The sequence below is a fragment of the Epinephelus moara genome, chromosome 24, assembly GCF_006386435.1.
Source record: "Epinephelus moara isolate mb chromosome 24, YSFRI_EMoa_1.0, whole genome shotgun sequence".
NCBI lineage: Eukaryota > Metazoa > Chordata > Actinopteri > Perciformes > Serranidae > Epinephelus > Epinephelus moara.
This window is the reverse complement of record NC_065529.1, coordinates 41,916,153-41,943,605: the sequence shown is the minus strand read 5'-3', so window position 1 is coordinate 41,943,605 and position 27,453 is coordinate 41,916,153. Positions and strand designations below refer to the sequence as shown.

Genomic DNA, 27,453 nt, shown 5'->3' with positions numbered 1-27,453 from the left:
GCATAAGAGGCGTACACTATTCTTATCATACAATTGGTAATGTAGACTGAGAATTAAACATATCGGACAATGAGAAAAGTAACTGGTAAAACCTCAAGTATATCTCCCTCCTGTGATGTGAGAGCTGCTTAGTCATGTCTTTCCTCCTCCTCTGTCTCTGTTAGGGTCACTCTAAGGGGCCGTTCTTGGTGAGTGCGCCCCTCTCCACTATCATCAACTGGGAGAGGGAATTTGAGATGTGGGCTCCAGATTTCTACGTGGTGACGTACACTGGAGACAAAGACAGCCGGGCAATCATCAGAGAGAACGAGTTCACCTTTGAAGACAGTGCGGTGAAAACGGGACGCAAGGTGTTTCGGATGAAGGTACCTCACACTCACACAGCTTAGTTTAATACTGTTTTCAGATACTTTGCTTTTGTCTGTGTGAATCTGAGCTGCAAGTAGGGTTGGGTTTGTGTGGTTAAAGGGACAGTTCACCCCCAAATCAAAAATAGACATCTTTCTTCTTACCTGCAGTGATATTCATCAGTCTAGTTGCAGAGTGTTGGAGATATCAGCTGTAGAGATGTCTGCCTTCTCTCCAGTATAATGAACAGCTTGTCCATTATACTCAACAGCAATGTCTCTTTCAAGGAATCATGACCTGCTTACGCAAGATAATCCACAGACCTTGTTGTGAGCAGTTTCATATAGCAGCTATTTTCTGTCAATTGAACTACACATGCTAACGGTATCACCGCAAAGGAGGAGGAGCACATCTTCTCATGGACGAGAGGCTTGTGCTTGTCACAGATGCAAGGGCGTACGTTTTGTTTCAACACTGGGAGCACACATGTGACACAAGTTGTTTGGGTTCCTAACTCAGAAGATTCTGAGCATCAAACACTTAATTTCCTGCATTTTGGTGAATTTGAATGCATCACTTTTTGCCTTTTCTGCATCCATTTATTGTGGAAATGTCTTTAATTTTGTTACAGTATAAGTCTTCTGATACTTGTAAGTTTATTTTGGACATGTTTTGAATACTAGGACATCTCCCCTGCGTCCCCCCTTAAATCTGCACCTTTGGCGAGATGTAAACAACTATGGTGTCCTCCTTGGCTAAGCTATGAAAGCTAGCTCAGTGGTGCGAGGTGAGCTAGCAGTAGATGCACGCCTCCTTCTGCGCGGTGATTCAGTTGGCAGGTGTAGTTCAGTAGAGAGAAAATAGTTGCTAATGTGCTCACAACAAGGTCTCTGGATTATCTTGAGTAACTGGGTCATCATTTCTGGAAAGAGACGTTGCTGTTGAGCTCCAAACATGTCTTTTGTTTTGTTATGCGCTTTGAGCACCACAAGCTGAGTGCCATCTAGTTTCATTATACTGGAGAGAAGGCAGACATCTCAACGTCTGATATCTCCAACACTTGGCAACTCACACCAAAACAAGCTAGACTGATATATAGCACGACAGGTAAGAGGAAAAATATGTATTTTGTTTATGGGGTGAACTTTCTCTTTAACATCCTAAACAGTGTAGTGGATGTAGTACTCACTTACTTGTCCTCCACCATTTGATGCCACATCTGAATTGCTCAAAATCTTTTATTATATTTCGTTGCTGTCCTTCCTTTCGCCCCTCTGCAGAAAGACACTCCAATCAAGTTTCACGTGCTGCTGACCTCTTACGAGCTGATCACTATAGATCAAGCCATTCTGGGCTCCATCACCTGGGCCTGCCTGGTGGTGGACGAGGCCCACAGACTGAAAAACAACCAATCAAAGGTAAAAACAGCGTTTCTGGGACTGAAACAGAAACAGCATGGATGTTATCGGGGACACACAAAAACAGGAAATGAGCAGGAACACAGACAGATACGAGCAGGAAATGTTTGTGCATAAACTTATCCATGAAGTAAAAAGACTGATACAACATGAAAAATGAAACATGTCTTATAGGTGACTTTGGAGGTAAAACTGTCGTTTCATAAATCAGGAAGTTGTGCGTGCGTCATTGCGTTCTTATTTGAGGCTTGTGTGTCATATCTCGTACAACGTGTCCTGTCTAGTTTTTCAGAATTCTCAACGGGTATAAGATCTACTACAAGCTGCTGCTCACTGGGACTCCCCTTCAGAACAACCTGGAAGAGCTGTTCCACCTGCTTAACTTCCTCACCCCAGAGCGCTTCAAGTAAGTCCTTCCTCTCCTCTATTTATCTTTATCAGTCCCCAGTCTTACTGTTCTTCTCCATCTTACCAGTTTCTACAAGCTGGGACATTAAACACATCCCTCCTTTGACTGATGGATAGACAGATCTGTGTTGCTTGATTGTATGGTTTAAATTAGATACACAACTGTAGTTATTAAAACTTATGACTGACATCTGCTGTATGCAATACACTGACCATGGATAAGTACCTCATACAACCCCACTTCAAAAGATCTGAATAATCCCTTTAAGAACCAAGGAGATGTCTTTTCCTGACTGTAGCCTAATTTAATTATTTCATTCTTCTTCATGTTTTCTGTGCAGTAACCTTGAAGGCTTCCTGGAGGAGTTTGCTGATATCTCCAAGGAGGACCAGATCAAGAAGCTGCACGACCTGCTTGGCCCTCATATGCTCAGAAGGCTCAAAGCTGATGTCTTCAAGAACATGCCTGCAAAGACAGAGTTGATTGTCAGAGTGGAGCTCAGCCCCATGCAGAAGTAAGCACCGGGATACAAAGAATAGAAGTCATAGACGGAGTTGACACTGTGTGTTGCTGTTTGCTCATCTGATAAAACATAAACTGCCCATTTAATCTCCAAAGACATTGTTCGAAATCATACAATGGCTTTAAAACAGTGGCAGAACTTTAAATGTATGCATAAGGTTAAGTACCTTCAGGCCTGATTTGGATGAGCTTCTATCAGTGAGATTTAACCGTACATGTTGCTGATATTTTGGCAAATAATCTAATTTCACTTTGCATGTTTTGAAGGCTTAAAGTCTTAAATGCAATTAACTTTTACATGACACTAGCTTGTTATCTCTACTTTACAGTGAGAATATCTCACACACTGCCAGGCTTTTAATCACAACAACAAGTTTCAAAGACTTTATCTTCCAAAAGTAGTGAGCTATTTTTTTTTGTTTCTGACCTCTGACCTGCAGGAAATATTACAAGTTTATTTTGACGCGGAATTTTGAGGCTCTGAACTCAAAAGGGGGAGGGAACCAAGTGTCCCTGCTCAACATTATGATGGACCTGAAGAAGTGCTGCAACCATCCCTACCTGTTCCCCGTGGCTGCTGTGGTAAGGCAGTACATTTTAAGCATAACTGGATATTTGATCTCAGTGCTGAGTGCAAAATAAGGAAAAGTCAGGAGTGCTGAGAAGGTCGAACAAGTGAATAAAGGAGCTCTTTGGTAGGGACCACAAAAAGTTAGAATAAGAAGCAAGGGCCAAGGCTCTGTTCTGGCAAAAAGTTAAAAAGCCTGTACTCAGACTGCATAGATAAAGCTGGGTTACAACCCAACATGTATTTATCTCAACACCTGCCAGCATTGATCCGAGGGATCCGTAGGGAGCTCGCAGTAAAGACGCTGCCCATTCGCATCGAAATGGGCCAGTTGAGGTGGTTCGGGCATCTGATCGGGACGCCTCCTGTTTGAGGTTCTCTGGGCAGGTCCAACTGGTAGGAGGCCCTGAGGCAGACCCAGAAAACGCTGGAGGGATTATTTATCTCATCTGGCCTGGGGACGCCTCAGGATGCCCCGGGAGGAGCTTGAAAGTGTTGCTGGGGAGAGGGACGTCTGGAGTACTTTGCTCAGACCGCTGCCCTGCGTGACCCAGCCCTGGATAAGTGAATGAAAATGGATGGATGGATGGATGTACCAGCAGTGTCTCTGTTTTTAGAATTTCACCATGAAATACCCATCTGATTAAAGGCTTTTTAACTTTATGCCAGAAGAGCGCCTTGGACATTTCTTCCTTTATGAACCGAGTGCAGAATCTTTGAATGATGAAATTGAATGTTGGTGCCGTGAAAAGAGAGCCTGGGGCTGAAATAGCTGTTTGACTCAAGATAACAAACCTGTATGCCAAAAAATTGTAGCCCTTGTGTCCTGGTTGGAAATTCAAAGTACTGTTGCTTAAAGCCACTGATTACACTCACAAAGTATTCAGATATTTCTGATTTTCTTTGTCTTTGCAGGAAGCTCCTGTGCTACCCAACGGCTCGTACGATGGCAACCTACTGGTGAAGTCCTCAGGAAAACTGACGCTGCTTCAGAAAATGCTAAAGAAACTCAAAGATGAGGGACACAGAGTTCTCATTTTCTCTCAGGTAATAGTCGAATAAATATTGTGTCTGGGCTTCAAGCCATCGCTTTCATTGATTGGTGGCCATGAAACGCCATTCCAGTGCCAGTGAGAGTTGTAGGTGGTAAATCTGCTGATATTCCAAACATCTAATCAAAGACCATTTTGAGTGTGACTTTTCTCAGTTTTAACAGTTTTATTTAATTTGATCCCAGCTACATGAATTTATAATATCATGAGTTTTTTTGTACAGATGACAAAAATGTTGGATCTACTTGAGGATTTTCTGGAGTTCGAGGGTTATAAATATGAACGTATTGATGGAGGAATTACTGGAGGCCTCAGGCAGGAGGCCATTGACCGCTTCAATGGTGAGTTTCTTAATCCAGAATCTATCTGCGTCTGTTCTCCTCTGCACGGCTTTCACTCATTCTCACACACAAACTGACTCTCTGCTTCGGTTTTTGTCTCAGCACCGGGCGCTCAGCAGTTCTGCTTCTTGCTTTCAACGCGAGCCGGAGGTCTCGGCATCAACCTGGCAAGCGCAGACACTGTCATCATCTACGACTCTGACTGGAATCCTCACAATGACATCCAAGTACTGATTTTTCAGCCAGTAGTAGTTGTGTGGATGCTTTTGTTAATGTCAGCTGTTCACTTCAGTGTCACTTCCTGTAACTGTCCCTTTTTCTGTCCGCCCATCTTTCCATTGTCCCAGGCTTTTAGTAGAGCCCATCGTATAGGTCAAAACAGGAAGGTGATGATCTATCGATTTGTGACGCGGGGCTCAGTGGAGGAGCGAATCACTCAGGTGGCGAAGAGGAAGATGATGCTGACCCATCTGGTGGTGCGGCCCGGCCTGGGCTCCAAAACTGGCTCCATGTCCAAACAAGAACTGGACGATATTCTCAAGTTTGGCACTGAGGAGCTTTTCAAAGATGAGATGGAGGCAGCACGAACCATGGGTAGGTCTACGCACCACCTATTTTTTATAATTGCACACTCAATCCAGTAAAAAGTTTTCACACTTGCATTTGAGCTTCAAACTGCTTTATCTTCATTAAACATCACTGTTGTTTGATGTTAACAAACTAATGAAGCCTTGGTTGAAACAATCGGAGGTACTGTATCCATTTACTGTCACCTTCAAATACAGAATGGGTTTTTCCTCTTGCTCTGTCTATGCAAAAATTTATGCTGAGCACAGTGAGTCTCGCCTTTAAAAAGCAACCCCATTTTGTGCCATGAAATACTCCTGCAGATCCACATTTCCACAAAAGCCACTGAGTCACAGAGTAAGACTGGAGATGGTTAGAGGCCGGTCATCTCAGAAAAGGCCCTGAGAGGCTTAAAAGCAAGTGACAAAAGTACAAAATGCCAGGGAGTCCATATTGATGTGGGTTGTCCAGTCATTTAAAAGTTCTCTTTTCAGGTCAAATCCTTGTTTTCATAGATCAAAGCTTTTGACACAAACATGTTTTTCGTCTGCTCCTATTAGTCATCAACTCTCATCAACAGGTGACAACAAAGAGGGCGAGGAGGGCAACGTGATTCACTACGACGATGACGCCATCTCGAAGCTGCTGGACCGCAGCCAGGACGCCACTGAAGACACGGAGATCCAGAACATGAACGAGTATCTGAGCTCCTTCAAGGTGGCTCAGTATGTGGTGAAAGAAGAGGATGGAGAGGTGAGAATGTGTCAGTGTTCTTCACAGTGTTGTCAAAAAATATTGATTCATAGACACATATCCACTCCAAATATCAAAACAGTTTCAATGCTCATCTTCTGCAGTTTTTATACACAGGCACCAGCTGCGCTTTTTCTGGTTATCTCTGTTAATGTTTCGCTGCAGTGGTTAGCATTGTTGCCTCACAGCAAGAGGGTTCCTGGTTCAAACCTGGGGTGGGGGAGTCCTTCTGTGTGGAGTTTGCATTTTCTCCCTGTGTCACCGTAGGTTTTCCCAGGTACTCCAGCTTCCTCCCACAGTCCAAAGACATGCAGGTTAATCAGTGACTCTAAATTGTCCGTAGGTGTGAATGTGAGTGTGAATGGTTGTCAGAAGTTGCAGGCACAAAACAAAGCCAGAAACCCACCATGAAAGTGAATCAAATCCATTAAAACTAATAATAAAACCTCATGAAATAATTATTAATTTGAAGAATAATCCAATAAAAGATACAAAAAACATGAATCAGAACTGATAAAACAAAAACAAAAACAAAAACAAAACAAACTAATACTAAAAGTAGACCATTAAAAGAGAATAATACATTTAAGATTAAAATAAATAAAAGAACTAAAAACAGAATAAGATAAATAGACCAATAAAAGATGATTCACCCATATTCATGGAGAATAACCAGGCGACCTGTTCCAGATGACCTCAGGGGTCGAGCTGACTCACAGCTCACAAGCAGATCAGAGAGATATCGGGGTGCCTGACCATGTAAAGCCTTAAAAGCAAACTATAAAATGTTAAAAATCAATTCTAAAATTTACTGGAAGTCAGTGTGGTGTTTTCAGCACAGTGTTATGTGGTCAAATTTCTTTGTTGTGGTTAAAACCCCGGCAGCTGCATTTTGGAGGAGCTGCAGTCGGTTGATGAGTTTTTTAGGCACCACTGTGAGCAGCACATTACAGTAGTCCAGCTGACTAGAGATGAAAGCATGAATGAGTTTTTCAGCCTGTCATCCTGAAATTAAAAAGCTCTGGATCTCAGCAATATTTCTTAGATGATGAACACCAGTTTTGAATACGATATTAATATTGCTCTGGAAGTTAAGGTCAACATCCAGTTTTTGCATTTCCCCTGATTACCAGTCGGTATTTATCTGTAGAAGGAAAACTGCATGACATCCAGTTATCAATGTCTTTAATGAATGCTGACATACTTGTTGGCTTTAGAAGGCCAACACATTTTAAAAGGTAACTTTGGACAAATAAAAAAAGAAACATTTGGCAAACCTGTAAAACACAGTTTTAAAGAAGGATTGCTGAATGTTTAAAGATGTAAGAAATGTTTGTAAGGCCTTGAGGATGCACAATTTGTGTATAGCTGAATGAAAAGGGAGCTGTGCTTGTTTCTAATGAAAGTCACAGCTGACTTCTAATTCACAATTGGTCCACCAGGCACCTGAGCCTTATGACTTGGTGTCTTTTAACTTTGTGGAGCATTTAAACGTAATTATACAATAAAATATTGGCACATAAGGTGCATTTTTTGCATTGATCTCAGCCTGTGAACCTTTTTTTATGACTGTCCAGGCCAGTAACTTTGGTGTGTGGGTATCTCCTCTGCCGTCCTTTCTTGGTTTTCCATTGTACTGACGCACCCAAGATAGACTTTTTTGCTGCCCTAAGTAGGCGCAGTTCCGCAGCAGCCCTAAGACTTTGTAGGGTAATACTAGCTAATATATTTTCTGACATTAAAGTGGTAAATCATTGGTAAGAATACCCCCAGAATTGTGCTGCCAAAGTCAAGTGATGTAGTATAAAGAGAGAAAGAATATACAGCCTGGTGTAAATAGCCATATCCACTGTTTACACCCTGGGTGTTAATAGCATTGTTGGCTACCGACAACTGAGTGCAAAGTGTATCTGCCTTAAAATGATTGTGTTGGAAAATTCCTCATATAAAATTTGTGGAATATAGTGTAAGCTCCTGATTTTAACTTTATATTTACTCTGAAACATCAGAATAAACATCACTGCATCATTGCCTTTGTGTGTGTCCATGTGCAGGAGGAGGTGGAGCGGGAGATCATCAAGCAGGAGGAGAACGTGGATCCAGACTACTGGGAGAAGCTGCTCCGCCACCACTACGAGCAGCAGCAGGAAGATCTGGCCCGCAACCTCGGCAAAGGCAAACGCATCCGAAAGCAGGTCAACTACAACGATACGACCCAGGAGGACCAAGGTAGGCTCTGTCACCACCAGACACGTGGCGCTTGTCAGTTAGGACTCACAGACCTCAGTTTGTTGTTTCGTTTTTAGCCAGTGCTGCATTTCCATGTAGAACACCGTGGACACTATGAACTAATTTGCATAGTGCGTACATTTCGGCAGGATAGTGTCGTCTCAAATCAAACATGGCTGTTGTGCACTTATCGGAAATGACGATTGCAACGTTTGACCACTTCTTTGTCTTTTTGTTAATGGCAAATGCAGCCGGATGGAGCATTACAGCCAGCATTTGACTGCATATCTCGCCCGCCAAAATATCTACGCGCTTGTTTGTTTTTTCACCATAGCAACCTCAACAGCTGCATCCTCCTCCACTTTCATTTTCACAAGTGTGGTGGTCCTTCCTCTTACGCTCCATAGCCAAGATGGCGACCGTTGAAGGTTGAAAGAGTGTCCAGTGTTCCACACTCAACTTTTTGACGTCATGAGTTCACCATCCGGATACTTATAATACACTGCAATTTTCCATACTTGTCAGTGTGCACTTAAAATAACAAGTGTAAGAACGTAAGAGGGAGAAATAAGACACAGCACGAGAGTTAATACTATCATAAGAAATTAATTCTTGGCTGTATTTTACAAGCAGCAGCCATGTTCTATTATTACTGCTTTTAATTTTAACATGTTGGTGCCAGTGTTTGGCATTCTTCCCCATATTAAAACATGAGCAGAAACACACAAGCGCACACAGGATGCAGAAGAAACAAGCTTTTTGGCTCATCAGCTGGCTTGTGGACAGGTGGCAGGCGAGCCAGAAGCATATTTCTAAGAGAGAAGAGACATAATGTTCTAAATAAACCCTTCAATTGGGTCCTGTTTGGGGTTTATTGTATGGATCTGTTTCTTGTCTTCTCCAAATGATTTTCCAGCAGTTTAGCTGCTGCGAAGTGTATTACTGCCTCCATCAGTCAATACTAAGTGTCGGGTTTTGAATGGCATTCTGGGAGCTGTTGCCTGTTATGAAAACACACATTATCTTTGTAATCACAGCTAAGCAGATCAGCACAAAGACTAACGCTTTATTTGCTCGGTTTCAGATCGTTCTCTGAGCTGAGCGTGAAAGTTACACGAGTATATTCGGAGTAGCTCCTCCATGAGAGAAGTTTGTTAAGGATTTTAAACTGAGACACTTGTTTTTAAGCTCTGAAGATGTCACTCAAACCAGTAACCTCGTCGTACATGTCCACAGGGGCGATTTTAGTTGCAGGAGGTCGCGCCGCTTCCCAGCATAGAACGCTTGATTGGCGTGCCACTAGATACGTGGGCTGCCTGCTCCCGGACTTGAAACTGGACCAACGTGGCAGCTTGTTTGTAAACTTTTTCTTATATTACAAAAATAGTTCACCGAAATGTATTTCTAAAAGACATTTGATGCTAGAAATAAGCCATGAAGTTGCTGAATCTGTGTGCACTTTATATCGACAACGGTTAGTTTAGAAGTTTTGCGTGAGTTTCCAGAGGCAGCAAGTTGCGCCAGATGCCCCTGATTTGCATAAGTAGTCTAGATTGAACTTTATGCAAATGAGAAGCAGATACCCCGTCTCTCCAAACACATCGCAGCGCTACCAGAATGCATTGCACGGCGGCTTACAAAGACAATGACTGGAAGGCGTGGAAATGATGGATCCTTTGGACACGTACCATCAGTCTGCTGCCGTAATGAAGGCACATTTGCTGGGTTCAAATAACACTGTGGCTAGATGTCTAATGAATGGGCCAGGATGTTTCTGTATTATGTTACAGACCAGCGTAACACCCTCTCTGCCGGCTTTAGTGCAGGTCAACAGCTCTTGTTGTAACATATGATCAACTCTGATATCCAGCAAACAACCCAGTGAGCTAATTCAGAGCAGTCGAGCCGCTGCCCGGCTTCATTAGTGAGCGAACAAGGTGACATTATCTTAACACGTCATAATTTGGGTCTATCAGTTCAGGCAAGAACAGCACAGAAATTAATCTCCGTGTTTGTTAAATCCTCTTAGGTTGTAAGTCTCAACAAGAGCTGTTGACCTCCATTAAATCTGCCACAGAGTGTGTTATACTGGCCTAAAGCTCTCTGGTATCTCATGCATTTATATAGTCTCCTCAATGCGTTTTAAAGCACTTCTTTTTCATAGTTCAACAGTTTCTAATCTACAGTATATCCTGTAGTTGTACTTTTAAGAGTGGCTCCAAAGTCCTGATTGCCACAGTTCAACAGCAGTTGACTGTGAGAGTGTAAAGATTTCACAGCCCATCACAGCTTAGAGTACACTCTAAGTTTAAAGTGATTGTCTGGCAGAGTAGTCACCTCTCACCTCACTTCCAGAGGACAGAAGTGCTACAATATGTGCATGCCAAGCTTGTAGTGGTCTGTAGTAATCTGCAGTGCCATGGCGCCCCCAGGTGGCCACCAACAGAAGCGAATGCAATGTACTGTTTCTCTCTGATGTGTGGCTCAGAGTGGCAGGATGATCTTTCAGACAATCAGTCGGAGTACTCTGTGGGGTCCGAGGACGAGGACGAAGATTTCGAGGAGAGGCCTGAAGGTAGGTGGCAAACAAATCATCATTGCCATCATGCAGCTACCATGCTGTTTGGGTGTGGTAGCTGCATTGCAACATACTCAGTTGGGATACTCCTTCACACAAATTGATCCCATCATGGTAAGATACTGGAGAGAGGTCTTTTTAACAATGCATGTGGTTTTATTTTTTGCAGGCGGACGCAGACAGTCTCGCCGGCAGCTGAAGAATGAGAAAGACAAACCTTTGCCACCCTTACTGGCACGAGTTGGGGGCAGTATTGAGGTATAAATAACAGGCTGTAGGTCCATCACATGATATCCTTTACACTGAGTTCATGAAGAAGACTTTGTTTTTCATGTGTGCCTCCAGTGAACTAAGAATCCAAAAAAGGCAAACATGTCTGATAAATTGAAGTAAACGAGGTCCGCTTTTATCAACAGCAAAACTGTATCAAAACATCTGTTAACAAACTCTCTTGTGCCGTATAATACAAGTCTCATTTATCCAGTTGCATGCTCAGTGCATCCCAAACACGTGCATTGTAGCCGAAACTTTACGTTATAAAACACTCCTGTCTATGAATAGTGCATGAGACTGTTGGTGCAGTCGTGGTTTAAATTGTAATGTGTTAGAGAAAATGCATGTGTTTGGGAAGACCTGAGCATCATCTAGATTATACTGCACGACTTGTGTGACAGTTTGTAAAAAGGCTGTTTTGATATAGTATTGCTGTTGTTAAATGCGGTCCCCGTATACTTCAATTCATCAGGAATGTTTGCACGTGCGTTTTTTTGGATTCTTCACGAATTCAATCCAAGTTAACACATGATTAGTCACTGATATACAAATTGTCATTTTGTGGGTGAAGTATTCCTTTAAAGTGGACTTGTACACCCTGTTTGTAGCAACACTTTTGGCAGCATAAAAAAGCAGACAAGAGGATAATTCTTCATTCCGTACATTGTGCTTAATACAGACAAATTCTGGGATAATATGTGGCTGCCATTTGGCACCAAAACAAAATCAGGAAGTATCTTTAAGCCCAACATGTCAGCAAGCATCACTGCCCTGCAGCTGATCCTGTGGCCTTGCTCACCTTGCTGTGGAATGGGGCAGAATTAGGATAAATAGATTTCCACTTTTACAATATGCAACTGACGGCAATCATGTACTGCACGTATGTATGAGGTACTAATCCATAGTCAGTGTATTACATACAGCAGATGACGGTCAGCACTTTGGAGAAGCAGGTAGTCGTACCAACATGGAAGCTAGGCAAGTCCTGCTGCAGACAGGGGCAGCAACTAACTTATTTAAATAATAACAGTTCAATCAGGATAGACTTGTTCTGAGAGGAAAGAATATTTATCTACATGTGAACATAAGTTTAAGAAATAAAGTAAAGTATGAGACTAAAGCTGTTGCTTCTCACTACAAGGTCCTGGGGTTCAACGCTCGCCAGAGGAAAGCCTTCCTCAATGCCATCATGCGCTGGGGCATGCCTCCTCAGGATGCCTTCAACTCCCACTGGCTGGTTCGAGACCTGAGAGGGAAGAGTGAGCGCGAGTTCAGGTAATAGACTTAAACTGAAACACACCAAGTGGTGTTATTTGTTTAAACGAAACTTCTCTTTTCACACAGTGCAATTTTTAGTCAAGGCTCTGCCCGCTATCAAGTTAAGAGTTAGCTCTGGGCTATTTAATTCACTCCTCACATTTAATTGGTTAGCCCAGGGCGAAGCTCCACGGTGCTCATATCAAGTTTGCAGAGGTTGGGCTTTCCAATTTCAGGGTTTAAAATGCACCAGGGCCAAACTCTACATAAATAGATACTGAGAATACATCTAGCCCTGAGTTGTGTTATTTCTAAAGTAAAGCACCTGCAATCACATACTACTATCACTATTACTGTTGCTCCTATGATTACCATATTGCAAATACAAATACTGGCACTACTACTGGTGCTGCTGCCATGAATACTAAAGCTGAATTTATACTTCTATACTGTGTCAAGCACTACTGTTTTTAATGATACTGTCATTATTATTGTTCTACTATTTGTTCTACTATGACTGCTATCACCAGTGCTAACTATTATTACTACCACCACACTGTTCCCACTATTATCTTATGATTATTATGACTACTAGTACTACTACTGTTATTTTTCCATTTTATTTACAATTACTTCTGCCACTATTACAGCTACTTATACCACTGTATAGCACAACAACTACTGTCAGGCGTCATTCTAAAACTACTACTGGTACTACTGCCTCGACTACTAGTGTGTTAGCATGACACCATTAAAGATCTCCATCCATTTTCATCCTCTTATCCCGGGCCTGGGTCATGGGGGCAGCAGGCCAAACAAAGCACCCCAGACGTTCCTCTCCCCAGCAACACTTTCCAGCTCCTCCTTGGACCCCAAGTTATTCCCAGGCCAGATGAGATATCTAATCCCTCCAGCGTGTTCTGGGTCTGCCCCGGGGCCTCCTACCAGTGGGATGTGCCCGGAACACCTCTAACAGGAGGCGCCCAGGAGACATCCTGATCAGATGCCCGAACCACCTCAACTGATCCCTTTCGACGCAAAGGAGCAATGGCCCGACTGCGAGCTCCTTCTGGGTGTCCCAAGCTCCTTACCTTCTCTCTAAGGCTGAGCCCAGCCACCCCATAGAGGAAACTCATTTTGAATGTGTCCTCGACCTCATTCTTTCGGTCTCTACCCAGAGCTCATGACCATAGGTGAGGGTCTGGACGTAGATGGACCAGTAAATCTAGAGCTTTGCCTTCCTGCTCAGCTCCTTCTTCACCACGACGGTCCAGTGCAGTGCCTGCATCACTGCAGAGGCCGATCCCAACCGCCGATCCATCTCACGCTCCATTCTACCCACTCGTGAACAAGACCCCAATATACTCCCTCGGTTAAGGAAGTAACTCTCTCCCAATTCAGAGAGGGCAATCCACCATTTTCCAGCAGAGAACCATTTGGAGGTGCTAACTCTCATTCCGACTGCTCCGCACTCGGCTACAAAGCGCCCCAGTGCATGCTGGAGGTCACGGTGTGATGGAGTCAACAGAACCACATCATCTGCAAAAAAGCAGAAATACAATTCTCAGGTCCCCAAACCGAACCCCTGCTGTGCCTCAAGATCCTGTACATCTATCTATCTCTCTATCTATCTCTCTATCTATCTATTTTGTTACGTCCCACCTTTAAGCGACCCTATGGGGCGAACAAAACTCCAAACACTGACCTAGCAATAACCACATAAACACCTTTAAAACATTCAAATCCATGGGATTTATTAGAATTAAGACAGGCAAACAAGACAACAAAAACCCCTCAGTGAGAGGCAGCAGGACCAGCAGTCCCCACACCAGAGCCTCTCTCCTCTGCTGCTGGCACAGGAGCTCTTAAGCGCCTCCTCCATGCCAGGTGTACTGCACCTCGTTAGGTTATGCAGCACACCTGGGCAGATCTACAAGGAGGGAGAAGGGACAGCAGCAAGGAACACATACACAGCCGTAACAATATATATATACAACATCAAATATATACTGTAGCGCATACAAAACCAAAAAATACCAAAGAAAAACATCACTTAATACACTTTAAAAATCTGCTACTACTAGTACTTCTCCTACTTGTGCTGTTTAAAATGTAAAATATATGTTAGTGTTGATAATCTGAGAGGAATCCCTCTTGTCCCGTGTGCTGTAAAGTGTCTGTTTTTTCCTTCAGGGCCTATGTGTCTCTGTTCATGAGACATCTGTGTGAGCCGGGGGCAGACGGAGCAGAGACCTTTGCTGACGGAGTCCCACGTGAAGGACTGTCTCGTCAGCATGTTCTAACCAGGATCGGCGTCATGTCCCTTGTCAGGAAAAAGGTACTGGTTGTTCCAGCAAAGGCTTCTTTTAACACAGAATACCAAGTCTTCTGCTGGAGCGCTGGGAGATTAGAGAAAAGTAGGTCAGACTCTTCAGGCAGAGGCAAACGCAGGCGAGAGAAAAAAGTATTATTTGGGTACCGTCCTGTTTCATACATCACACAGACCACAAATTTTGATGTTTTGTTTGCTTTGTTTGCCTTGTAGCGTACACACCTGGGTAAAGGAAAAGACCAACACATGTGTCTGGAGCTTGAGCACTTCAGCTTTAGTTGTTTGTGCGGAAAATCATTCATAAGTTCTGGTAACTTCTAACTAGTTTCAAACTAGTGTTTTACCAAATCTGGTTGCACCATTAAAACTTCAGAAATATTTTAGGCTGCAGTCATGAGCTTCTCGTATGGTCCCATTTCCCGAGTTGGGAAGCTGTTTTTCCAACTTTGGTGTGTTCATAAGTTTTTAAGTTGTAATGTGGCAACAACACTGATGCTACAAAGAAGATGTGTGGTTTATTGCTCAGAGTATTTAAACAACATGTTGACAACAGTTTAAAGCTTTATATCACAATGTGAGTTGTTGCTGCACCAGTTCATCCCCTAAAACTAATAAAATATAGCTTTACCTGACTAGTGCGAATAAATAACTTCTAACTATTCTCGGTCACCGTACATGGACAGCAACTAATGGTTACAACCTAATACCACTGTCACTGAGAGAAGTAACACTGAGTTTGAACTTAGGAGTTGATGCAACTGGATACAGACAAATTAAAACAAAACTACTGGTTAATACTCCACATGTATTTTACAACAGAGCTCTTTCTAATCCCCTTTTGAGGAAAGTCATTCCAGTAAAGAGTAGTAATTTCATTTTTAAGAGCTGAACCTATCTCTTTTCCGTAGGTGCAAGAGTTTGAGCATGTAAATGGAAAGCTGAGCTCTCCGGATCTGATTCCCATCGGCATGGAGCTGAAGAAACTGACTGAGAGTTTATCTTCTGATCCCAACACCCCTGTGCCAGCCAGCCCTGTCGCTACGCAGCCCGGCACTCCCATCCCACCAGGTCAGATCGAAGTGCTGATCATGATTTCTTTTTATCTGGCTGTAAGGTTCATGCCAAGAAAAAGTGTTGCTCAAAAAGTTTAAGTTGTTGTTTTTTTGCTGGACTGCAGAGAAGACTGAGTCTCTCTTGGGCACCGCTGAAGACAAGGAGACCACAGAGCAAGATAGCAAGAAATCGTCAGAGCAGGAAGTGAGTCCTCTTTTTTCTGCCACTATCCATCACTGTCATTCTGTTTCCCTTTATTGTCTTGTTGTTCATCTTCTCATGGCTCATCACACTTTAACCACACTCGTCTTATCATCCTCTGAAGACGCTTCTGTCAAACTTAGACACCTTTTAACTTGTCTCTCTGCCCTCTACCAACTTTCCTCTTTCTCCCGCTGTTGCCCTGTCTGTTTCTCCCTCGGCAGTCTTCCAGTGCAGAGCCAGCATCTGTACCTGAGAAAGCATCTGACGGCGAGGAGAGCAAGGCCAGCTCAGAGGAGAAAACAGGAGATGAGAGGGACGCAACTGAGTCCCCCTCTGCAAAGTCAGAGCCATCTGCCAACTCCAAAGAGTCCGCTTTGAAACAGACAGAGCTACCATCCAGTCAACCCTCACCTAAAAGTGAGTGGTGCATAATCCGTGTGCTGCAAATTTAATTTCTCTGCAAGGCTGAACTTAGTTTAATTGAGTCTCTTCTTTTGTTATCCACAGTGGAGCCCTGCAAAGAAACAGAAAAAGGAGATAGTGATTCTCCTCAGGCAAAAACTGAAGACAAGGAAAATAAGCCAGGTATACACGCCATGAATCCTTAAATAAAACAGGTGGTAACAAAGGCTACAATAACTCTGCTTTTTAAAAGCCATCTTTAGTGGCGGTCCATTATAGAGATATTTCTTTTAAGAAATTTTTCTGTCATTTATGTAGCCGTTGCAGATGATATGAAGAGTGAGGATGCGTTAGAGGGTCGATTAAATGGAGACAAAGACACTTTGGACGAGATGGATGAGAGCAGGAAGGAGGACAAGAACGGATACAAAGCCAAGTTTATGTTCAATATCGCTGATGGAGGTTTCACAGGTGAGAATAAATCTGACTTTGTTTAGGTCCTAAATGTACTAGACGATGACCAAAGAAGTCTCAGCAACTTACTGTATATGTCATTGTCTAAACAAAGTAATCAGTGCTCCAAAGGCAACATTCGCGAATATAATGCTTTGATTTTAGATGAGGGAGGTTTCATAGTTTTTAATATGCAACCAATTCCAATAATAACACAGAACCAATAAGGACGAAAAACAATTCCAACCACCCATCAACACAAGAACAAACAAAGCCAGACCAGTCAAAGGGAATCCAAAAGAGAGGGGGAAAAAAATGACGACAAATTAATTGACTTGTGTGATATTTGTTGTTGAAAGCGATGTAGTGAGTGAGGTGATTTTGTTGTCGGGATGTGGAGGGGATGGTGGATGGTGTGTCATCTCGGCAAGAAGCCTGCCAAGCTGTGTTTCCAGCAGCTGAACCCACCAAATGGGTGTTTTTTAGCGACCCGTTGCTGCATTTCCAGTCGATAATGCCATGAAAAGTGGTTCTTTCTTTCTTTACTGAGCTGCTGCTGCAATCACAGCTGGAATAATACTGTGAATGGCTGTTTTTAATCAAGACATTGCTGTGTTTTGATCGAGGATTGAGCCACAGAAGTGGGTATTTAAAGCCAAAACATGATCTTTTCCTAACCATAGCCAAGTGGCCTTTGTGCCTAACCCTAACCACATGTTAACCACATGTTGAAATATAAAGAAACGTAAAGAAATGTATTGATGGTTTGCAGCAATGCATAATGTCAACATTTATTCTGTCGCATAGGTTGCTTATTCGCAGCTAGTTGCTTGTACACTGTCCTGTTTTTAATAGAAGGAGAAAACTGTGGAACTTACTCACATATGCACGTTGTGTCTGGGTAATTACTTTCCCTCTTTCTTTGATACAACTTTGTGCTCCATTGTCTCACTACAGGTTGTTTATTTCAGATGCCACAATGAAACAGCTTTGTTTGCTCGTGAATCTTGTTTGTGTTGTTAAAGTGCTCTCATTCCTCCTTATATGCTGGAAACATCTTGAATATTACTTCTTGCTTTTGTAAAAACAGTTTGTCTTTATGCTTTCTCCGTCAGAGTTGCACACCCTCTGGCAAACCGAAGAACGAGCGGCGCTGTCTTCTGGAAAGATGCATGACATCTGGCACCGTCGCCATGACTACTGGCTTTTGGCTGGCATCGTAACGTATCCTTCCCCAGATGTAGGAGCAAGAAGCTCGGCATCTGGCAAAGTAATGAAATTACTTATGACCCGGGGGGAGCTGCAGTCGGAGGACTGATATTTACAAACTGTGAGGAGTGATATAAAACTACGCTTTCCACAAGTCTATCTTTCTTTTTTATTTGAAGAATTTTATGAGGTTCTGCGCTGCCATTTGTTTTCCTTGACCGGGAATCCGTCTCAGACATGGCTATGCTCGTTGGCAGGACATTCAGAATGACCCACGTTACGCCATTTTGAATGAGCCCTTCAAGACTGAGATGCATAAGGGCAACTACCTGGAGATGAAGAACAAGTTCCTGGCTCGCCGCTTTAAGGCAATCCTGAATCTTTATAATTAAAAATAACTACTGAAGGCTGAAATAATTCAAGGATTAAAGGATTTGTTATATCTGAATGCAAATTGAAACACTGTCTTTCAAACTGTGCCTCCCTCTGACTGTCATGTCTTTGCTTCACACACTCTCTTTTTCTTTCCGTCCCTCTGCATCTCTTTGTAGTTGTTGGAGCAGGCTCTGGTGATTGAGGAGCAGTTGAGGCGGGCAGCTTACCTGAATATGACCCAGGACCCCAGCCACCCGGCCATGGCTCTCAACACTCGCTTCGCCGAGGTGGAATGTCTGGCAGAGTCCCACCAGCACCTGTCCAAAGAGTCTCTGGCCGGGAACAAGCCTGCCAACGCCGTGCTCCACAAAGGTCTGCGGTCCAGTTTCAAAAATAGCTACAGTCATAATTGTCAGAATTTCTGCACCACCTGCCAAAAGCTGGTAAACTGGGAAAACAATCCCGCACAAATGTCATTTACAGGGCAAAATTACTGATATAAATTTTTCATAAGACATCTGTCAGCCCACAGGTCATCTGCGCTGTGTTGTGTGTAAAGTTAGACTGTGCATGAAACATTCATAAAAGAGGCAAGGACACATATTTAAATCTTGATCCCCCAAATCCCCTCATAATTAAAAAAAAACACTATTATTGGATTCAGAAAAGATATTTCATTAAATACTAAATATTTTTGCATATTATGTTCCATCCATTTTTTCTACTAGCGAAAAATCAATGCAGTCCTGTAATTTCTGTAGCCACACTGCAAACATGTCCTTCTTAACAAGTCTTTTTGTAGCTGAACGCAAGTTTTATGTTATTAAAACAAGTAATGAGTCTGCTGCAGCACTATTTTACAATGATTTTAACCCTTTCCTAGTGCAGTATGACCACCACTCCTCAAGACCTAATCTTTGCTTAGGTGCTGAGAGCATCATTGAGTCCAAACTGATTGAAGAGATTTCCGCACACTTAAGGCTGAGACACAACGAACCGACAGTCAAAGAAATGGTAGAGACAAAAGCCAACTGTTGCGTCGCCTCATGTTGCCTGTGTCCCGGCCAAGAAGTTGCACTTGAACGCAGCGCAAAGACTACAGTCAATGGCTTACTAGCGTGTTCGTTCTGTGCCTGCAGGACGTAACTCTCCATACCAGCAGGGGGAGGTAGTCTGTATTCGTCATTCAAAAAGGGAAACCAAAAGACCAACAGGATGGATTCAAGATGCTAGTTAGCCAGTTAGTACAGCAAAAAGATAGCTAGCAATGGCGCTAGCGAACACAAACCATCTCTGAGCTCAATGGCTAAATACATAATCTTATTTAATGTAACAAGTTTGTTTCGATCTCACTTCCTCTTGACTTTAACCGTTTGCTTGCTTACCTCACTTCTGTTTCTCTTCACACGCCCTGAGCTGAACTACCAATCAAGGTGATTTCTCTCACCAACACCAATTCCATCAAGAGAGACTCAGTTTTAGCGAAAAGAATATTTACTTGTGCACATAAGTATGAAAAATGTGAAAAGTCTTTGACAATTCGACCCCTTTGAGATGGTATATATTTAAGGAGGGTGAAGAATCCATAGTAGAACAGGGAACCCCCAAGGTCTTAATGCTGGTGGTGGTAGAGGTGGTGAAGATGAGATGAAGATGTGAGGAAGACGGAGAAGTACTGATGATATAGATGAGTACTGTGTGAGGTGACCACCAAACATGTGTGTTTTAAAGCGACCTGTTGCCACATTTCCAGTCGGGATAATGCCATGAAAAGTAGTTGTTTCTTTACTGAGCCACTGCTGTGTTAGCAGCCAGAATCCTACTATGAATAGCTGTTTTTTACAGAGACATTGCTGTGTTTTGAGCTGGGATTGAGCTCCAAAAGTGGGTATTTGAAGCTGAAATATGATCTTTTCCTAACCATAACCAAGTGGCTTTTGTGCCTAAACCTAACCACATGTTAACCATAGTGTTGTTGAAGGGTAAACTTGCGTAGATGAGTAGAGGAATGAGCCTTTGCTGAGCTCGCCCTGTACTCTGGATACGATGGCTGGAGGTGAACAGGGTGGAGGAGGGCGTGACAATTCTGCCCAAAATGACTGCTGGAGAGGAGCGAGCAGATTTAAAATGTTGCAGTAGCATCCTGATTGGCTGATAGAGATCGCTGCAAAGTTTGATTGGATAACTAGAAGAGTGAACACTCATAGTCAGCTGATTGGAGGAAGCAGTGAGAGTGGGAGGGAGAGAAAAACAAAGTCTTCCTGATTAAACATACGCTGAGCTTCATTTCAGCATGCAAAATTGGCCCAAAAAGCCACTGACAAAGGCCGACTAGTGCCAACAGTGCAGGACACACCTCAAAAAGTAGGCCAACATACGCTCACAGGTGGCCGACAGCCGGCCTGGTGTGTCAGGGCCTTTAGATTTGAGCAGTGCTTCACTTTATTTTCAACTTTCAGTCTATCAGACCTTCATCAGAGCATATTTTCCCCCCTCGGGCAGTTGACCCGCCTCACTATTTCTTGTTTCCAGGTACTGACGCTTATGTGTAGAAATCCCTTAAAACAACATGATTTCAAGAGGAAACAGTTTTCTCCATCCATCCAGACACTAATCGGAGAGAAAAAGAAAGTGAATAAAGATGTTTTCACACCGCTGCTGCGTGTACAGCATCTAACAGGCAGCCTGTAAAGATCCTGTTTGACACAGCGGCTTTATTTTGTGTTCATTCGACTCACCGTCAGAAACGCGCTCACAGTGATTAGTAGGATGAAAGTTTGGGAACAGGCCAAGGCCAAAGACTGTCTAAAACACAGGCGTTCCAATGTTATCTTTGACAAAACTGCTGTCTGTGACCCTTACTGAATTATCTGTCAGTGAGAATTTTATGGCTTTTAGATCTTGGCAGTTGTTAATTTCAGGCCCTTGATCACACAATTTGCTTTTCATAATGATTTGATGTTATTTACACAGTTTTTGAAAAGGATTTTAAAAAGAGCTATTCATGCTGCTGCCCTGCGGTTTCTCTCACTGATCTTTTCTCCAGTAAATGATTCTACATATGCAGGGATGAAGGGCGCTTTCATATTAGGTACGATTAATTTGTACTGTGCCCGAGTACGACTGCCACCCCTCTCCACATTAGTTATGTTGTTCCATATCTGGTCTTGCGTCATGGACACTGCTGTCACAGCAACGGTTTGCAGCGCGGTGAAGCTCCTGCTGGAGGCGGAGCTGCTGCTGTCGGGCTGTCAAGGTGGCAGCGAAGCCAGATCTGGGCCTGTTGGGCGGGCTGGGCTGCCATCTGATATAAAGGCATCAGTGTTAAATTGAGACTGTTTCCTAACCTGTTAAAAATGCCTTGTAGTTGGTTTTCACACCTGTTGGTATTGCACTGGAGTACACATGAACCGGACTCAAGACCACATCCTTAAGTGTACCTGCACACAGACTAATGCCCAGTTTTTACACTCATCAAATGAATCTAACGTGTGGTCAAGTGTACTCAGATTCAGACCCAGGTCCCTGATGTGAAAGCCCCCTAAATGAGAGCTAACAAGTGAAACCACTCTCTCTGATATGGTGTGTGTGTGTTCTCATGCTCTCACAGTGCTGAACCAGCTGGAGGAGCTTCTGAGCGACATGAAAGCTGATGTGACCCGACTGCCCAACATGCTGTCCAGGATCCCGCCGGTGTCGGCCCGTCTGCAGATGTCTGAGAGGAGCATCCTGAGCCGCCTCACCAGCCGAGGGAGCGAGCCTCCGCCTCAGCAGGTGAGATGAGACTCAGTGGTCAGAGCGGCCTCAGAAAACATCACAAGTAATCAATACTTTGGTAGAAAAATTAAGTCAAATACAACCTTCTGTTTGATTTCTTTAATATTAAGTAGTAGTGGGTTTGTTCATATTCTGTTATCCTTCTTGTTTCTGTTCGTGTTCCTTGTTTCGTGTTATTGATTCATGCTTAATCTGCTTCCTGTTTTATTTCTCTCCTCACGTGTCGTGTTTGGTTTCACTTCCTGTCTTTGTGTGTTTTCCCACCTGTTTCTGTCACACCTGTGTTGTTAGTCCTTCCCTGTTCCCAGAGTCTTCCCTTCACACCTGTTCTGTATTAGTCTTGTTGGATCCAAACTAGTGTTTCCCTCCACACCCTTGTTGTCAGCCAATCCTCATTTCCCTCCTTTTGCCCATGTCCACTTACTCCAGCTGTGTCTCGTTGTTGTGATTAGCTTTCTGTGTATATATACCTGTGTGTTTCCCTTTGTTCCTGGTCAGTTCATCCTGTGTTCATCACAGTCTTTATAGTGGCATTTTCCTTTCCTGGTGTCTTGTGTTACATTTTGGATTTCTTCCCCAAGTTCTTCCTTGTGTTCATCGTGCTTCCCTTGTTGGTTGTCAGTTTAGCTTTGGTTCTCCCTTTTATTTGGACTTTTAGTTGCCTGTCTCTTCAGGGTGTTTTTTATCAGCTGCATTAAAGCTCATTTTTTGCATTTGGGTCCTCCCTGAACTGATTTATGACACCCAGTGGGTACACTTTTGATTTGACTGAATTAATTTTTGTTGCATTTTCTTCCCACAATCATTTTCTGTTTTCTGATATTTTGGGATCAAATTAACTTTGTAGTTTGTGCATTCTGTGATTGTATTCCTTCAGAAGACGATAACAAGCATCACAAGCTTGAGTCCGAGCAAACAAACAGTCTCCATGGAAACTTTTACCGCTGTAAAAGTTTCTTTCAACGCAGCAAATGAGTTTACATTACTCCTTAACAAAAGAAACCTTTCAGAGATTCTGTGCAACTGTGTAAGTCCCTCAGCTAAGGAGAAATTAAGCCTTAAGTGTCATACTTAAGGTGTTTTGTGCAACCGCTCCCTGATATTTACTGTACTTTTGTACTATATCAAGAGTAATGTAAGTATTGAAAGTAAAAGTACAAGTTAATGCTGGTTATTGAAAAGCAAGCAGTCAGAATTCACAGGATTATGAAGTTTATTTCTTTGTAACATGAACTCCACCTTAAAAAAAATGGAGCGTACATTACACTCTGAGCAAAAAAAGGGTCTTCTTTACAACTTAGAGGATTCAAAGAACAATATGAAATTAAGTGGAGTAAAAGTATGCATTTTATTTAGGAAATGTAGTGACAGAAATATAAAAACTGAAGCAAAGTACACATACTCCTAAAAAATACTTAAGTATTGTACCAACGTATTGTTACTTCGTTACATTACAGCACTGGAGCAATATGAGATGAATAATTTCACTTCTGTGTCACAAAGTATTATTCGTCTCTTTCCTGAATGGTTTGAACTCGGCTGGCTATTACTATGCAGTGGAGGCTGGTGAGGAAACAAGGCTCAGTAAAATGTGCCTCAGGGCTGAGTAAATTTCAGAAATAAAAGGCTATGGCCCAAAAAACTTTAAAGTGGTCTGTAGTCACGACTCAGCAACCGCATTATTCCTTCTGAAAACCTGTGGAGACTCCCGCTCTCTATCCCCCATGGAAGAGTTTCCCCAGGTGTAATGAAGTTGTTTACTCTTCACCGCGGAGCTCTACAGTTCCGTCCCCGAGGATTCAACAAAGGCTGTATTGTCTCATTACTTGCATCTCTCCTGCACCTGTTCGCCGGAGTTGAATGTGTGTGTTTTATTCTCTGTTATACAACTGATCATTTCAGCCAAGCAGTGCGATTGGCCATGTGCTCTGACTGTGCTTTACTGGTTGCTATGCCAACTCTTGTCGTAACCAAGGAAACAGTCGGCAATCTGACTCGCTCTCCTTTTGTTTTTTATGGCTCCGTGTCGGTGACAGCCGTGGCCGGAGGCACTGTGTTCATGAGTTGTTCGTCCGTCCGCCCCATTCTTGTGAAAACAATATATCAGGAACGCCTGGAGGGAATTTCCTCAAATGTGGCACAAACGTCCTCATTGGCTCAAGGTGATTAGAATTTGGTGGTCAACAGTCAAAATTGTTGGCCAAAACTGACACAAAAATTTGAGACACGTGTAATACAATACATAAAATGATGAAGTGTTGACAGTTTATATCCAAAAGGTCAAAGGTCAGCTTCATTGTGACATCATAATGTTCTGCAAAAACGCTTTTCTGGCCATTATTCAGTGTCATAACTCAGGAGCAGAAGGGGAGACATGTGGTTGATTGCTGAATTGACGACACTGATCTTGAAACTTTGCTGAGTGTATCGATCTGCTGTGTTGCCGGGTCGAAGATGTGTGTGAAGCATCCATGTTTAAGGATTTGTAACTTCTGTAACATCCATATTTGAAGTATCGTGTACTGTCTAGGAATGTTTTAATTTCCCTGACGATTAAATGGAAGTTTAAAAGTACCAAAACCCTCAAAAAATGTGAAAATTGAGCACAATTTAATCTCTGAGATCAAACACTGTGCTGAAAACTATTATACATTTTAAGAGCCTTTTGAAATCGTTAATCACATTTTTAAATAACCAAATCTTATTTTAAATGCCACCGAAATGTTCTTTAAAAAAATAAATCTTTAGGAAACATGCCCGATTAATACAAAGTTTTTTTTAATTGGGTGAATGGAAAAATAATCGCATACAATAATGATCATTTTAACCAACTAGGGTTTCTGCTGCTAGTCTGGACCAGTCGACTAATTGCGTGCATTTGTGCTACTATCATTGCTATGTCCGGTGATTGTGACGAGGCTCTCTGTCAGTCCTAAAAACAGTCTCTAAGTGAAGACAGTGTGTTCCTCACTAAAGTCAAACATGCCAAAATAGTGATAACCTCCATTTCATCAACATATACACATCCTCACTACATGACATATGAGTCTGCACAGACATGGATGTAAACTGCAACTTGACTGGTCGGCAGTATTTCCTATTGTGGGAAAAACTTCTCTCACACAACTTAAACCAGCTAAATGTTGAATGGAAGAATTAATACCTGCTGTATGGCTTTAATCACAGCATTCTCTTTTTGTTAGCCTTTAGAGGAGTCATGCAGAGTTGCAGCTGAATTACTGATGTTTGTTTCTCAGCCTTTTAGCCAGGGTGGGTTCGGCTGCTCCCAGATGTACAGCAGCAGCTTCGGTGGAGGGTTCAGAGGACCGGGTGGACAGCCTATGGTCAACTACAGTCAGATGCCTCTGGGACCCTACGTCAGCGGTAAGGATCAACATTATTGTATCATAATTGAGATGAAAACAGGTGTAGACTGGAGATTGTTTCTGTAACTTGATTATACTATTAACTAACTCAAATTTAGCTTTGACAGACTATCAGAGCTGCAATGATTAATCAAGTAGTTTAATTAATCTCCAATTTATCTGAGTCATTTTTTAAGGAAAAAAAAGTTAAAAAAAAATTCTGATTCCAGCTTCTTATAGGTGAATATTTTCTGGATGTCTTTGTTTTGTTTTTTCCTTATCTGTGACAGTAATCTGAATATCTTTGGGTTGTGTTCAAGAGATTTGACAATTTTCTGACATTTTATAGATCAAACAACTGCTCGGTAAAATAATCGATAGATTATTTGACAATGAAATTGATCGTTAGTTGCAGCTCTACTAGGCATCAGATATTTTCTCAAAGATAAGAAGACATTTCCAGAAGTTGTACATAGAATTTGACATGTGTTTCAGTTCACAACAGACAATCAGCCAGTTTCTGTAATAGATGAGGTCAACTACTTTTCGAATGGCTTTGATGGTGTTGAGTTAAAGGATAAATCTGGTTTATTACACCTTAGGTCTTGTTTTGATCATTTCTATTTGTAATAATTAGATTGTGTTTATGAAGTTAAATGCTGAGATCTGGAGCGCAGCACCATGTGATACACTTTCATCAGTTATCATATCAGTATCATGATTTCAGGCAAGAAGCATGAGCATTCAGACGATCGTACATGTTTTAAACCAACCCATCCCCCCAGGTGAGCTGACCTTATTTGAGTAATAACTAAAATTCCTTTGTTTTCTCTTCCAAACCTGTCCTATCCGTCACTGCTGTCAGACCTACATCCTTATTCAGGTTTGACCTGTCTTACTATCCTTAGCTGTGTACATGACTAAAAGGGGACTTGGAGAGTGCAGAGCTGTGCCAAGGCCAAACACTGAAAAAGAATTTGTTTATCCAAACTGTGAACAAAATTTGCTTCAAAATTTAATTGGTTCTTCCTTGGCCCCACGCTACACCCTTTCACCAAGTTTCATGAAAATGTGGCCCGTAGTTTATCCTGTTATACAGCTGACAAACAGACCAAGGAACTGGAACAAAAGCATGTTTTCACACTAAACAGTTCCTGGGACTCCCTGAGAGAAACTGGAGCTCCTGTGAGAACTACATACCTTCAATGGCTTATTTTGCATTCACACTGCTAATAGGTACACAGATGTGACCTTTTGTAAGCCGGCCGGTGGTTGGTATAGCACTGTCACTTTGGCTTTGACAAGCTAAAATCGTTTAGTATTTCCACTGTTGCATATATGCTCAGTTAAGCCTGGACTTCACTATTGATTCATTTTTCCTGCTGTTCATGTTTTGTGTTGTCAGTTGTTTAACAAGGCTAATGGGTTTCTCAAAATGGCAGTCGCCGGTGCTGCATTGGCTCATGTTCAACCAATCAAGGCATACTTAGATCACTTAATGTTCCTTCTCCTGTCTTAAAACGCCTATTACTTTCTTGGTGGAGGTAATGAGGGTTTTCAGACATTTTGGGCACACTCAGTTTCAGTTGTGTTTTTAATTAAATGTTGAAGTTACTGTGTTTGTTCTGTTTGAAAACCACTGAATCACATTTAACTAGTCCATACCCGTTGGTAGCTTTGTCACCTTCTACCTATGCCAATCCTCAATGCCAATGTGCAGTTTCACATAGATTGACAACGTCAGTGAGTAGAAAAACGTGGGACAGACAGAATGACTGACTGACACAGTGACACACTGACAGTTTCCGTGATTATGTACAGCATACCATACCATGACTGAGTCATACCAAAAATTAGAAAAACAACAAACATTGGTCCACAGGGGGAGCCACAGCGATCGGTCGCATTTTAGCCATTTTTAAGCATGTTTCTGTTGTTATAGCGCCACCCAGTTGCCAATTAGAGTTA

At 42.5% G+C, this 27,453-nt stretch overlaps 1 protein-coding gene across 1 annotated transcript in view; it reads left to right on the top strand.

The window, feature by feature from the left end:
• The window catches only part of chd5 (chromodomain helicase DNA binding protein 5), a 67,802-nt gene that overhangs the window by 35,329 nt on the left and 5,020 nt on the right, over window positions 1–27,453 (top strand). The window contains exons 15-39 of the mRNA XM_050039071.1: window positions 165–365; window positions 1,629–1,766; window positions 2,051–2,172; window positions 2,516–2,689; window positions 3,138–3,279; window positions 4,181–4,312; window positions 4,541–4,658; window positions 4,761–4,885; window positions 5,006–5,252; window positions 5,806–5,978; window positions 8,033–8,207; window positions 10,696–10,782; window positions 10,955–11,043; window positions 12,200–12,333; window positions 14,509–14,653; window positions 15,556–15,715; window positions 15,825–15,904; window positions 16,126–16,321; window positions 16,412–16,489; window positions 16,625–16,777; window positions 17,875–17,983; window positions 18,204–18,336; window positions 18,520–18,715; window positions 21,954–22,117; window positions 25,378–25,504. Of these exons, the coding sequence (XP_049895028.1) occupies window positions 165–365; window positions 1,629–1,766; window positions 2,051–2,172; window positions 2,516–2,689; window positions 3,138–3,279; window positions 4,181–4,312; window positions 4,541–4,658; window positions 4,761–4,885; window positions 5,006–5,252; window positions 5,806–5,978; window positions 8,033–8,207; window positions 10,696–10,782; window positions 10,955–11,043; window positions 12,200–12,333; window positions 14,509–14,653; window positions 15,556–15,715; window positions 15,825–15,904; window positions 16,126–16,321; window positions 16,412–16,489; window positions 16,625–16,777; window positions 17,875–17,983; window positions 18,204–18,336; window positions 18,520–18,715; window positions 21,954–22,117; window positions 25,378–25,504 (3,598 nt within the window). The remainder of the gene's footprint in view (window positions 1–164; window positions 366–1,628; window positions 1,767–2,050; window positions 2,173–2,515; window positions 2,690–3,137; window positions 3,280–4,180; window positions 4,313–4,540; window positions 4,659–4,760; window positions 4,886–5,005; window positions 5,253–5,805; window positions 5,979–8,032; window positions 8,208–10,695; window positions 10,783–10,954; window positions 11,044–12,199; window positions 12,334–14,508; window positions 14,654–15,555; window positions 15,716–15,824; window positions 15,905–16,125; window positions 16,322–16,411; window positions 16,490–16,624; window positions 16,778–17,874; window positions 17,984–18,203; window positions 18,337–18,519; window positions 18,716–21,953; window positions 22,118–25,377; window positions 25,505–27,453) is intronic.